Source organism: Microcaecilia unicolor, chromosome 1 (genome assembly GCF_901765095.1).
Source record: "Microcaecilia unicolor chromosome 1, aMicUni1.1, whole genome shotgun sequence".
In the NCBI taxonomy this organism is placed as follows: domain Eukaryota; kingdom Metazoa; phylum Chordata; class Amphibia; order Gymnophiona; family Siphonopidae; genus Microcaecilia; species Microcaecilia unicolor.
The window spans coordinates 115620153-115635137 of NC_044031.1; the positions used below are offsets into that span (position 1 = coordinate 115620153).

Consider the following 14985-nt stretch of genomic DNA (forward strand, 5'->3'; position numbering starts at 1 on the left):
GTAACAGCAGTGCTGCACTCGAGTGCCTTATTTTCAACCTTGTAAATGAGCCCCATAGCAAATAAACATAGCAATCTGAATTAACACATTTGAAATTTTAGAGTGGTAGTGCTTCCATTTGTATTACAGCTCACAAGTTTCAAACCTGCAAATTCAACCCCTATGTGTGCAAAGAGTTATGTATTTAAACTAAGCGGTATAGCAAATGAAATATACTATACATTATAAAAGCAAAAAAAAAATAATTCCTGAGACGTGTGAATTCAAATCCTGCTCTTTCATTGATTTTAGGGAGGTGCATTCATTTTCAGCCAAAGGTAAAACAAAATAAATGAGGGCATGGTTTGTATACATGCAAATTAACAGAAACCAATTCATTTTTAGCTGTATTATAGTCTATGGGGCTGTGGCATAGCCACGAATGGGCTCAGGTCCCACCCAGCAGTAGTGCACTCTTTCTGCAGTTGGCAGGGATACTGAAGCCCTATCAGATGAAGAGATCCTTGAAGGTGTCCTGAACATTCTTCCCTGTGTGTGTGTGGGCTTTAGTGAGCTGCCCAATGTTGACACTCATCACATGCTCAGTTTTTGTGCATGTGATTTGGGTTTGCTTCTGCCCAACCTACTTCCCTAGACAACATGGGATGCTATGGCAAGCCCAAGAAGGAGGGGGGGGAGCTACAAGGACATGGGAGGGGGCTTCAGAGGAGGAATGTGGGGGATCCAAGGGGGGGTTCCCTTGGGTGGGGGGAAAGGAGACCAAGTTTTTCTTGAGGCTGGGGCAGGATGGGAGGATTGGGAAGGACCCTATGCTCTTGAGAGGTGGTGGGGAGTGGATAAGCTCTTGTTTGAGGAAGGGGAGAACAGATGAAAATTTAGGCAGCTTTCCACATAGTTAAGAATACAAAGCTAGGACAGCTTTTTTGCGCCATCCAATCTGGTTGCTTAATTATGTAGGCACTGTACTGAATATTACTAGCACCCACATAACTCAACTCTTTCCGGACTCCTCATCCCAGATGGCTACTCCATTGCCTGTTTTTGATGTTAGAGCCATTATTCAGCAGCCTTGTCCAGTTAAATCCTGCTAAATATTAGAGGTCAGCCCACTCAGCATGGTTTAACAGAGCAGGAGCTTCTCCTACCCAATTAAACCCTTTTAAATATTGGGCTCATAGCTATTGAATTGTCGTACCGTAGACTGCCCATGAGGTCCCCAGTGTAAATGGGACTCATGGACAATTAGCGGTAGGATTTACTAGAAGGCTTTTGCCTATAAGGTAGTTTGCGCCCATCTGAAGGAATATATGTACTCTTAGTAGTAATCATCTTAGTTACAAAGTTACTCTGAAATATTTGATGTTCTACAAGAATGAGAGAAGACAGAAGATAAAGATATGTATATTTATTTATGCTTACCAACACAGGGCAATGCAATCAGAGACATCTATCAGACTTCAGTTCAGACCGACAAGACTTCTGGCAGAATCTGGATCTTCTGCCAGTTCCTCCCAGATTTTGCCCTCTTTTATACCCTTTCAATCCATTGAAAGTAATGAGGCCCATAGACTGCAATGGTAAACTTGTTTACCCAAAACTTAGTCAACTGCAAATCCCCCTCTCACCCGCCTTTCTTCTATTTTAAGTTCCTTAATTTTGCACCTGGCATGACAAACAATTTTTTCTAACTGACACAGTCTTAAAGATTCCAGTTCATATCTCATATTGCAATTCAGCTTCCATTTTGTATCTCAGATTGCAACTGAATTTCCATTTTGATTACAGTCTCCTTGGCCTAACTTTTCCATTTCAAGTCATCTAGCCCTCCTTTTAGGCTTCATTACTAGGCCTTGCTTTTCCAACAAGGCCTCAATTATACCAGCCATTGGTTTTAACTTTGGCCAGTATTACCAGTTGTTTTTAATAGCCTAAACTCCAAGGTTTAGCTGTACCATATCTCTACACTATTATTCTGATATGTTTTAGATATTTAAATAAAAAAATGTATTAGTGTGGGGCATCATTCTTTACCTGTTTTATTGCCTAATAGGAGAAAGGCATAGATTGGAATGATTTGGGAAATGTCATTGCATTGCTTCATAAAAAAAAATGAGCAGAAAAAACATGAAAATTTGTGTTTTATTGTTTGCCAATACTAGTGCTCCCATGATGAAAACATGGCCAAATGAAAATGACTAAAACAAACATTCCCAGAAACAACACGAGAAATAATATAAAACATTAGTTGCCCATCCTTATTATCTAGTAGTGTTCTTTATGGCCCAGCTGTTGTTTGTTGCATTATATTGTCCAATCAAATGTTTCCATACCAGATAGTGTATATTATTTTTGATCATCAACATACACTGAGCACAGGATGTCTAAAGCTATTCTAAAATTCAGTAGTTTGTCTGCGATTTCCTGAGGGTGATAATAGAATTTGTTATAAAGACTTAACAAGTTTACTCTACAGCTCATGCTTAAATTTCTTCAAATTATTTTTATAAAAATTTCTGGTTAAGGCCAGTCTCAGTTGCTGACCACGTAAGTGCTTAAAAAAAAAGCTGCCAGAGTCTTTAAGTCAACATACAGCCAAAAAATATCCATTTATGTTAAAGTGGCACAATGGACACTCTTAGGCTAGGACCAAAAACTATGCAGATAGGTGGTAACTTTCTATAGCTAAAATTGGGTGCCAGAATGATGCACACTAAGGGGCTTTTTTACAAAACCCCAGGAGGGCTAATGCATGGGTAGCATGCACCAAATCAGCACTACCGCTGGGGTAGCGCATATGCCTGGCAGTAATTCCAAGTTTAGTGCACGCTGAATCCCATGGTAGAAAATATTTTTCTATTTTCTACCGTGGGGGTCGTTCCCAGTGGTAATCAGTAGCACAGACATTTTGGTGCTCACTGCTTGTTTGCGCATGGGAAGCGCATAAGCCCTTACCGCTAAGTCAATGGCTGACGGTAAGGGCTCAGGCTAGTTTTAATTTTTGCGCATGCCCATTTTCCAGACCATTAAAAAATGACCTTTTTCCTTGTTGTGGTAAAAATGGCCAAGTGCATGCCCAAAAGATGTACCCACATTATCGCAGGCCACTTTTTACTACAGCTTTGTAAAAGGACCCCTAAGAGCAAATTCTATTACAGCAGTTATGCACACGTGTCATTATAGAATACTAATGTAAATCCATATTTATGCACCTAACTTTAGGTGACAGCACTTATGCTAGCTCAATGGTTGATGTAAATGCTAGCACCTAACCGTAGGCAGTTTGGCGTGTGAATGCTAGCTTTGTATATCCGGCACAAGACAGTACAATCAAACAAAAGTAGAGGCTGGCCAACATGCAACTAACCTTATTCTATAACTTGTACAAGCAAATGTGCATGCTAGTCGCAAATTTGAGCACACAACTTTCTAAATGATATTAACAGGCTTGTTTTCGAAAGAGAAGGGCACCCATTTTCCGACACAAATCGAGAGATGGACATCCTTCTCTCAGGGTCGCCCAAATCAGAATAATCGAAAGCTGATTATGGGCGTCCTCAACTGCTTTCCGTCGCGTGAATGACCAAAGTTCACAGGGGCGTGTTGGCACCGTAGCAAAGGCAGACTGGGGCGTGATTAAGAGATGGGCGTCCTTGGTTGATAATGGAAAAAAGAAGGGTGTCCCTGACGAGCACTTGGCCAACTTTACTTGGTCCATTTTTTTCTTGAGACCAAGCCTCAAAAAGGTACCTGAACTGATCAGATGACCACCGGAGGGAATCAGGGATGACCTCCCCTTACTCCCCCAGTGGTCACCAACCCCCTCCCACCCTAAAAAATAAACTTACATTTTTTGACAGCCTCTATACAAGCCTGAAATGTCATACCCAGCTCCCTGACAGCAGTATGCAGGTCTCTGAAACAGTTTTAGTGGGTGCAGTGCAATTCAGCCAGGCAGACCCAGGCCCATTCCCCTGTACCTGTTACACTTGTGGTGGTAAATGTGAGCCCTCCAAAACCCACTCGAAACCCACTGTACCCACATGTAGGTGTCCCCCTTCACCCCTTAGGGCTATGGTAGTGGTGTACAGTTGTGGGGAGTGGGTTTTGGGGGGGCTCAGCACTCAAGGTAAGGGAGCTATGCACCTGGGAGCAATTTGTGAAGTCCACTGCAGTGCCCCCCTAGGGTGCCCGGTTGGTGTCCTGGCATGTCAGGGGGACCAGTGCACTACGAATTCTGGCTCCTCCCATGACCAAAGGGCTTGGATTTGGTCGTTTTTGAGATGGGCGTCCTTGGTTTCCATTATGGCCGAAAACCGGGGACGACCATCTCTTAGGTCAACCATCTCAACATTTAGGTTGACCATCTCTAAGGTTGACCTAAATGTTGAGATTTGGACGTCCCCGACCATATTATCGAAACAAAAGATGGACGCCCATCTTGTTTTGATAATACGGGTTTCCCTGCCCCTTCGTGGGGCCATCCTGCGAGGACGCCCTCATGAAAACTTGGGCACCCCATTCGATTATGCCCCTCCATGTGTAATCATCAAAACAAAACACAGGTTTGACTAAAACTTACTTAGTGTGCAATTCTTGAATTCAATGTCATCTATTGCAGCTCCTCCACCAAGGTCTTTAGCACGAATTCCTTCAAAAATTACTTGAAAATTCCTTAACTTCCCCAGCTGTAGTACTACCTTACTCCACTTCTCGCCGTGATTTTCAGATGAACTCCAAACTTCTGAAAACCTGTCATCTGTCTGAAGAGAAATCATGAAACACTATAACTATGATTATGTTGACAACACAGAAAAAATAAACCTGCTGTAGAACAGCTGTTAAACACTTTGAGTTACATAATCAAAGAAACTGTAGTATTCACTGAATACTAGTATCTTAGGAGCCCTTTTAGCATTCCATAAGTAGTTACGCAAATTAGCGCATGGTAATGGTTAGTGTATGGCCACATTAACCATTACCATGCTGGCACTAGTATGTAAAAGCAATTATACACTTAATTGCCATTATAGGATTTATGATAAGGGCACAAAATCTTGGCACCTAACTTTAGGCGACTTTTCTTGAAACTATGTTATGGGGTGAGAATTGAGCAGGTTATAGGTGGGGATGGACATGGATTGCACAGTAACTTACTCTGCACTGTCACAGTTGCAGCCTGTGAAAGGATCAATCCAAATGGTCTTTTGGCATTCCAAGAGTGCAGGTCTCTATCGTTCTTTCAAGACCCTGGTTTGCAACTGATGATGGCATTAGTTAAAGGTGTGGCCCTCCACCTTCTAGACCCGGATATTCAATGATGATGCTTGGACATAGCCCAGCATTGAATACCTGGGGCTAATGCTGACTGCTGCAGGCCGAATATCTGCTGGATCAGCTTGAGCCCTAATGCTTAAGGAGATTATTTTTGAAGTTCTATTCACATTTTAGACATGCATAACGCAGCATTTAGGGGGAAGTTATTAAAGTGTGCTACTGTTAAGATGGCTTATGTTATCACAAGTTATGCAGTTTTTGCACAGGGGTCCCATTTTATGCAATAAGATCCTGTGCTAAAACAGCAGGACTTGTGATAAAATAAGCCATCTTAACAGTAGCATACTTTAATAACTTGCCCCCTTAGATGTTTATGTTGCATAAAAGTCCTAAGTCCTGATTTTACAAAGCTGGCATATGAAAATGTGAATATAGCAAAGGGGCATGGTTTAGTAGTAGTAGTTTTTGGGCGGGACTAGGGTGGGCTGAAGAATAAACATGTATTCCCTATATCAGAAGTGGAATGTACAAAAAGATAAATGCTGGCATTTACACCTGCTTCACAGGTTGTCTAAGTTTCAGCAAAGTGTTCATAGTACACAGTGCTCCACTGGATGGATTAGGTGAGGCTTCCTCCTTAATCCCCCAGGGGTTGATGTTTATGTTTATTAGATTGTTGATATATCATCTTTTTGTGATACAACCAAACTGGTTTACATATTACATACAGTTACTTTCTCTGTCGTTATGGGCTCACATTCTAAGTTTTGTACCTGGGGCAATGGTTAGATGATTTGTCTGAGGTCACAAGGAGCTGCAGTGGGAATCAAACCCAGTTCCCCAGGTTCCCCACCCACTGTACTGCCAATTAGGTTACTCCTCCACTCCCCCAAGTGTTGCCCCCCTCTCTAAAACATGAAACTAGTGATTTAATTTTTTAAAGCATCAATAAACATATAGGGATAAGTATGCACACACCTACAAAATTAACTTCTGTATACATAATGATGTCCAGTCACATTTTCAGCACTTTTCTATTGGTGATATGTTTTCCAATGGGTTAATTTTATGAATACTATAACAATAATGAACCTCACTCCTCCTAAGGCAGGATACATGGAGAATGTCTCAAATTTATTGCTGCTGCTCACCGTACTTGTATCGTGCCAAAGAGAGGTTTGGATGTCACAGGATGTAATATGGACAGTCAGCTTTTCAAGGTGTCTTTGGAAATTGCTTTTAATCAAGCCTGTGACACCCAGTACAATGAGAAATATTTCTGTATTGTTCTGCCTCATTTTCTTGGTCTCTGACTGCAATTCTAGATACTTGAGGATTTTCTTTCTTTCTTCACATGATGCAGTGGCACTTTTATTATCAATGATGCTTCTGTGTTTTTCTCCTTTACCACTCTATTAGGTTTTCCTGAACATAGAATATCCCAGGTGATCACTACCTTTTCATTTTCTACAGTTCTCATGGCTGTAATCTCAGTATCTTTTTCTATATCTTCTGTTCAATGCAGAGAGATCATGCAATTCACATTTACCTAGCCCTGACTCTAAAATTAGGTGCCCCAGTGGTTGAAGCAAATTCTGGGATTACATAGACAATTTTTTTTTTAATTTGTTGGACCCTGAGGGCATGGGGTTGAGGGAGATTTACTCTCTGAGGTCCTACACACTTACCCCCTCCATATTCACATTTCCACTGTATCTCTTTAATAATGGGGTTCCTGAAATTTGTTCCACTGCGCACAGTGATGTCTAATTGAAATTCCACTTTACTAACCAAACTCAACTCAAACAATTGGGATAGATTCAATAAATGGTGCCCAAAATTAGGCGCCGTTATGATCCACACTAAGATCGTATTCTGTGAAGGGTGCTCTGCATGGAATGACCTTTACAGAATAGTAGCTTAGGGGCCTTTTTACAAAGGCGCAGGAGGGCCTACGTGCATACATTGCACACCAAATCGGCACTATTGTCTGGATAGCACATGAGCCAGGTGATAATTTTGAATTTGGCGCATGCTGAATCCCAAGGTAGAAAATAATTTTCTACCGTGGGCCGCTTACCCAGCGATAAACAGCAGTTGGTGCACACTGCATGCTTACCGTGCAGGTAGGACATGAGACCTTACCACTAGATCAATGGGTGATGGTAAGGTCTCAGGCTGAAAATGGACACCTGCTGGTTTCAATCTTAGCGCATGTCCATTTTCTATCCCTTAAAAAAGACCCTTTTTCCTAGATGCGGTAAACAAAATGGTCTAGTCATGCCCAAAAGACATGCTTGCACTACCACAGGCCACTTTATTTCATAGCTTAGTAAAAGGACCCCTAAGTGTACATTTTTTTTGTTACATTTGTATCCTGTGCTTTCCCACTCATGGCAGGCTCAATGCGGCTTACATGGGGCAATGGAGGGTTAAGTGACTTGCCCAGAGTCACAAGGAGCTGCCTGTGCCTGAAGTGGGAACCGAACTCAGTTCCTCAGGACCAAAGTCCACCACCCTAACCACTAGGCCACTCCTCCACTATTTTAAATCGCACCTAAAAAATCGGTGCCAAAATAATTCTGCTTAAGTGCTATTCTATAAGGCATGCCTACAGTGAGACACGGTTTATAGAATTGTGCTTAAGTGCAGGGGTCATGTGTAAATTTAGGTGTGTTCATTTTCACCAATGCATTGGCTCCCAATCAAAGAACGGATCATCTTCAAAATCTGCACCTTAGTCCACAAAATCATTTACGGTGTTGTCCCAGGATACATGATAGACCTTATTGATCTACCAATAAGAAACAAAGTCAGACTGTCAAGATCCTACTTAAACCTACACTACTCAAATTGCAAAGGACTGAAATACAAAACATGATTAGGTTGAATGTGGCTTCGTCGCTTCTTTTCTTGGACTGTGCAGTAGAAAATATGTGATCACTAGCCCCTGAGAATTAGTTTTTGTACAATCATCAAAGTTCAAATGAGTTTCCTATAGAAAGATAATGTCAATTTTTTCCCAATAACATATTCCATAACTTTACATTTCTTGTTAGGAAGATTCAAGCCACTGACATGTTTGTATATAATTTTGGGTAGACAATCTTCGTTCTCATATCGGTCTACCAAAATATGGTAAGACTTATAAGACTTACTTCATTTAATTAAGGAATTTGGTCTATGTGACCCCTGGAGAACTCTAAATCCTACACAAAAGGATTTTACATTCTTATCCCCTGCACATCAATCATACTCAAGTATTGACTTTTTCTTTATTTCTAAATCATTGTTGCCTATGATCACAGAATCTCGTATTTTTCCTATTCTCATCTCCAACCATGCTCTAATATCTATCAAAATAGATCTACGTACTTCAAAACGCTCAAACTTGTAAGAAAAAACAAGAATGAATACAAATCAGTATCCCTGAAGCAGAAATAGCGTCAATTGAAAAATCATATATTATGCAAAGTTCCTTGACCGCCCTGAAAAAACTGCTGCTAATAAAGCTGGTTGTTTTTTTAAGCAAGATATTTTGCTAACAGCCAATACTGTAACTAATGATAGCAGATCACTTGTTACTTGAGAATTTGAAACATTTTATCAAAAATTATATTCTTCCTCCTTATCATCATAGATTGATAAAAAAAATTTTGTTTTTGCCTACTCTACCTCACCCAACCCTCTTAGACTCTCAAAATGCAAAATTAGCCACTCCCATTATGGTAGATGAAATCTCTACTGCTATTAAGTCTTTTACCTCTCATAAGAGCCTGGCCCTGATGGGTATCCTGCCGAAATTTGTAAGATATTTCTTCCACCCTTTCCCCACTATTATGTGATTTGTTTGCATATCTTTTTCTACATCCTTCAGACCAGGGTGATTTTGCTGAGGCTCATATTTCTGTATTACTCAAACTTGGTTGTGATATTACCAAAGTAGCAAATTACAGACCTATATCACTTCTGAATTTAAACTGCAAAATTCTTTCTAAAGTATTATCTTCATAACCAGAGAAAATCTTTGGTCACATTATTCCCCCAAATCAAGTTGGCTTTATGAAAGGCTGTTTTTTTGGTGATAATGCACACACTTTTTATTCCATCGATTTAGCTTATAAACACAAACAACCAGCTTTTGACAACCTGGACCTGTCAAACAAGTACGGCTCAGGCACAATCCTCTTGCACTTTTATCCTATGATCAGAGATACCAGGGTGCTTAAATTTGCATGCTATTATCTCTGATCATATGGGCGGTAAAGCTCCACGCTGTTCCAGTGCTATTTTTAGAGCACTGTTTGGAACAGTGTGGGGCATTTCATCACGTGCACCTAGGTGCACAAATTTGCTGTTATCGAATACTAGCTTACCGCTTAGATTTTGGGTATCTAACTTTACACGCTTTTTATAAAATTTTCTCCTTGATGTCTTGAAGTACTGTTGTCTCTGTGGCAGATGACTGCCAACTACTTTTACACACTTGATCTTAGCCAAAAGGCCGAGAAGCGATCTACCAACTACTCTTAAACAATACAAAATTAATGGAAAACCTCCCTGCTAAAGTGCAAGATTGTTTGCCCCATTGACTTCAACAGGCAGGAACGAGACAAACAAGGCAACGTTTTCAGAATCTGAAAATGAACTGTATTGTTGATCTGAACATGAACCAAACTGAAACTTTTTGTTAGGTACATTCCCAAGGTCATTTATGCAGAGGGGTTTCTATCAAGATCCCCAGGTCACTACCTCCCTCATGGGCAGTCCTTGATAGGTGATCAAACAGTGACAAGAAAAATGAACAGGGGGGTAGGGAGGGAAGGAAACAGACCATAGAGTACTTAAGCACAACACTGTGGCAATGAAGGAAGAATTAAAACATTGCTCTCCCCAGCTTTAGGTATTTAACAACAACAACTTAGAATCTGAATCCACTAGGGACAGACAAAGTACCTGTATATAATATGTAAACCACTTTGGTTATGAAAGAACTCGTGGAGGCAGACACTGGGTAGTATTTTAATCTACCACAATAAAGATTTTTAAGATTTTATCCACCTTTGACCGTGTCTGCCTTCCCAAATTCCTTCCTTCAGGACCTAGCAGACTGTTTGCCTACTTGTTTTTTTGGAACCACTTTGGTTATACCACAGAAAGGTAGTACCCATACCCCTACAATGTAAATATATTAAAAGGTTAGTAAGGTTGCAGGAAATCATGAAGATACCATATGAAATTAAGGGGCTCATTTTCAGAAGAGAAAAATGTGTCAAAAATGGCATAAAGTGGCATTTGGATGTTTTTCTCTCAAAAATGTCCACATTCCAATTTTCAAAACTCGGACCTGAGATGTTTTTCTCTGCAGTACATGCAAATCACAAGGGGGTAGCATTTTTGATATAATGTCTAAGTCTGAGTTTGGACATTTTGTGGAAAATGTCCAAAATCCAAATTTTATTTATTTATTTGTAGCATTTGTATCCCACATTTTCCCACCAATTTGCAGGCTCAATGTGGCTTACATTTGCCGTAATGGCGGTTGCCATTTCAGGGTAACAGAATTACAAATGGTATTGCGTTGAGGTGCAAACATACATGGTAGTAAACATGTAACATAACATATATGGAGCAGATCATGGTATATATATACAACACGTGCATACATACATGGTAAAGATGAATAAATTATGGTAGTGCATGAAGGTTCCTGAGTAGTAAAATTGGATAGTAACATACATTAGGTCATCGACTAAAGAGAGACCCTGTTCAGCCTAAGGTTTAAAGTGGTATTGCTTAATCATTAACATCAGAGAGGTAATCAGTAATGTGATAAGAGTTTGGTTTTGTATAAATAGGAAAGAAAGTCATAAAAAAAAAAAAACATCTATCTTTTGTTTTCAAAAATACTGTTCCAAACAACGTTTTCTGATTTGGATGTTTTGTTTTTTTTTTGTCCATTTTCAAAGAGAAAAAACCATCCAAGTGCAAAACGCACAATATCAAGCCATTGTGATTTAGGAGGAGCCAGCATTTTTAGTAGACTGGTCCCCCTGACATCCCAGGACAGCAATAGGACACCCTAGGGGGCAATGCAGTGGACTTCATAAACTGCTCCCAGGTACACATCTCACCATTGCTCCCTTACCTTGTGTGCTGAGCCCCACAAAACCCACCCAAAACCCACTACCTCCAACTGTAGACCACTACCATAGCCCTTACAGGTGAAGGCTGCACCTATATATGGGTACAGTTGGTTTGTGGTGAGTTTTGGAGGGCTCACAATTTCCACCACAAGTGTAACAGGTAAAGGGTGGTAGGAGCCTGGGTCCACCTGCCTGCAGTGCACTGCACCCAACACTAGACTACTCCAGGGACCTGCATGCTGTTCTAATGGACCTGAGTATAACATCTGAAGCTGGCATAGAGGTTGGTAAGTAATGTTTTTCATCGCATTTTGGGGGGGGGGGGGGTGGGAGGGGGTTAGTGACCACTGGGGGAATAAAGGGAGGTCATTCCTGATTCCCTCCAGTGGTCAATAGGGCACATTTTTTGTGCCTTATTTGTAATAAAAACAGGTCTAGCTTAAAACGTCTAAGTTTTAGTCCTGGGCGGTTTTGTTTTGTTCCATTATGGCTGAAAAACGTCTTAGGACTGCCCAAGCTTCACCCCAAATACGCCCCTGGCACTTCCCCTTGAGATTCTGATGGACTTCAGAGAAAAACATCTAAAAATAGGTTTCATAAATGCTGATGTGGACGTTTTTGTGAGAAAAACGTCCAAATGCAGACATGCCACTTTTTGGACGTTTTTCTCTTTTGAAAATGAGCATGTTAGTCTAGTCCTGTTTGAATCATGACTAAGTCAAAAAAGTTGCCCTAAATCACCACATGACCACTGAAGGAATTAAGGCGTAACCCTCTTCTTACTCCCCCAGTGGTCACTGACACCTTCCCACCCTCCAAAGATGTGAAAGAAACATACATACTAGCCTCTATGACACCTTTAGATGTTATGGTCAGTCCTAATAAAGCAGCAAGCAGGTCCCTGGAGTAGCCTAGTGGCTGGTGCAGTGGACTGTAGAGAAGGGGACCCACTCTAACTGGTATACTTGTGGTGGAAAGTGTGAGCCCTCCAAACCCCATCAAAACCTACAGTACCTACATAGAGGTGACACATGCAGGCATAATGGCTATTGTAGTGATGTATAGTTGGGTGCACTAGGTCTTTTTGATGGGTTTGGAAGGGCTCCCCATACAATATATGGGGGTAACAGTGAGATGTGTACCAGGGACCTTTTATGTGATGTCCACTGCAATGTCCCCTAGGGTGCCCCACTGCTCTGCTGAGATGTCTGTGTGGCCAGTCTACTAAGAAAGCTAGCCCCCTGGTCTGTTTTGTGTATTTTTCCCCTTGTATGTTTTTTTTTCTTTCAAAAATGAACCTAAAAGATAAATGCACTGAACAAAAAAATGTCTAGCAACTGGACATATTTGAAACAAAAAAGTTGGATGTCTTTCTGGTTTGAAAATGATCATGTTTGCTACTGGATTTTTAGATATTTTTTACCAAAACGTTCAAAATCTATTTTAGATGCTATATCAAAAATACCCCTCCACAGGGATCAGAAGAAACCATCTAGTTGATAGATATTTAAAAGAAATAAGGTTAATTGAAAGCTGATGAACTTGGCCAAAATGTAATAGGCCTTCGAAGTCAGCCAACTGAAACCCTGTTTGGAGTTCTCTCACTGATTGTGAATTTCACATTTCTCAAGTTTTAACATTACCTTATGAAAAAAGAAAATAGGGTCTACAATTCATTGTCTATAAATAGCTAAGGTTGACAATGTATTAATGTTGCCTGTGTGCACATAGTAATGGTGTTTATGAAAATTATGACAACAGATGTACTTCATTTTATTTTTCCTTCCCTATACTGTGCCATAGGATTGGAATGTAGGCTAATATATCTATGACAACTTACAATGGCTGAAACTGGATGCAATTTGCCAATGAAAATAAAATTCTACTAATTATTGTTCAGCAATCTGGCTTCAGTTACTACAGTGTAATTGTCTTTTGCAAAAACTCCAGGTAATGGAAGGGTCTCTCCTGTCTGGTTTTAGAAATGATCTCATTCACTGACTACATTTTGGGAACGCCATTAAACATTTAACTGTGCAACTACTACTATCAACAGTGACTGCATATTCTTAAAAAGAATTTGTGCTTCAACTCTTTTTATGACGTTGGGGCTGGCCTGCCAAAAGCACAGGTTGAGAGAGAGAGAGAGAGAGAGAGAGAGAGAGAGAGAGCAATTGCTGAACAGGCTCAAGGGAGCCTGAACAATAGAAGTGGAAAAAAATCTCAACCTCTTAATCTGGCTGAGGCTTGATTAAATGGTTTTTAACCTGTGATGTGAATCAATTGCTATGCAGAGGCTGAATAGAGACGTGTCTTTAAAAGAAGCGCAAATACCAGTCTCATTAGATTTGATGCAGAAAATTATGGTTTATATATTAGAATACCATGGGAACAAAGAATTGATAAGAAATCTTACTGCAAGTTAGATGCCATTTTCAACAGTAGTCAATGGAGGTCAGTTTAGAAGGGTAAGGCAACATTTGCATATGTAAAAAGCTAGTTTATACACTTAGTAGTATATATGGGTGCTCACAGAATTAGACTATGGGCATAATAACATTGGCTGAGGGGACATTCAAAGAAAGATATTGTGGGGGGGGGGGGAAGGAGTGGGATTGGGGGATGGTGATGCAGTTGGTGTAGTGCAGGAGAAGGAGCAGTGTGAGGCTTAGAAACAGTGTTCTCTGATTGGATGGACAGTGGGGGTAGGTGAATGGATGAGAGTGAAATGAGGCATAACTCCTTTGGATTTGGGGTTTTCAAGAGGGAGTGAAGGGGCAATTATGCTTATCTCTCTGGCCTTAAAAATCCCCTCAAAAAAGCCAAAAATGTGAGGTTTAGACCTGAGCTCTGTAACTGGTTTCTTTTATATGTGTAGCTTTACAAAATCTGGCACTTACAGGTATATTTTCATGTACATGTGTTTAAAATTGGCAGTTACACATGTTTTAAGTACCACCAATTATACGTAACACCAAAAGTGAAGACGACTGAGGGGGGATATGATTGAGGTCTATAAAACCCTGAATGGACACTCAATAAAACAACATTATTTATTTATTATTATTATTATTTATTGCATTTGTATCCCACATTTTCCCACGTCTTTGTAGGCTTAATGTGGCTTAAAATATATCATGAGTAGTGGAAATAGATTAGAAAATAGACATTTAGTGTTACAGAAAAGATCTTGGGTAACATAGAGGGGAATAATCGAACGTCGCCGGCGATCTATTTTGGCGGCGGCGCAACAGCTGGCCGGAACCGTATTTTCAAAAAAGATGGCCGGCCATCTTTTTTTTCAATAATACGGTGTGGGCCGGCGAAATGCCTTGGATTTCGCCGGGTTTGAGATCGCTACTTTTGTTTTTCCGCAATAATGGAAAAAACTGCCGGCGATCTCAAACCCGGCGAAATCCAAGGCATTTGGCCGTGGGAGGAGCCAGCATTTGTAGTGCAATGGTCCCCGTCACATGCCAGGACACCAACCGGGCACCCTAGGGGGCACTTCAAACATCTTTTATAAACAACCAAATTAGCTTCCAGGTGCATAGCACCCTTCCCT

At 40.6% G+C, this 14985-nt stretch overlaps 1 protein-coding gene across 1 annotated transcript in view; it reads right to left on the reverse strand.

Moving 5' to 3' along the window:
* The window catches only part of MALRD1 (MAM and LDL receptor class A domain containing 1), a 787803-nt gene that overhangs the window by 361852 nt on the left and 410966 nt on the right, over positions 1 to 14985 (reverse strand). The window contains 1 exon segment of the mRNA XM_030202038.1: positions 4580 to 4760. Within this exon segment, the coding sequence (XP_030057898.1) occupies positions 4580 to 4760 (181 nt within the window).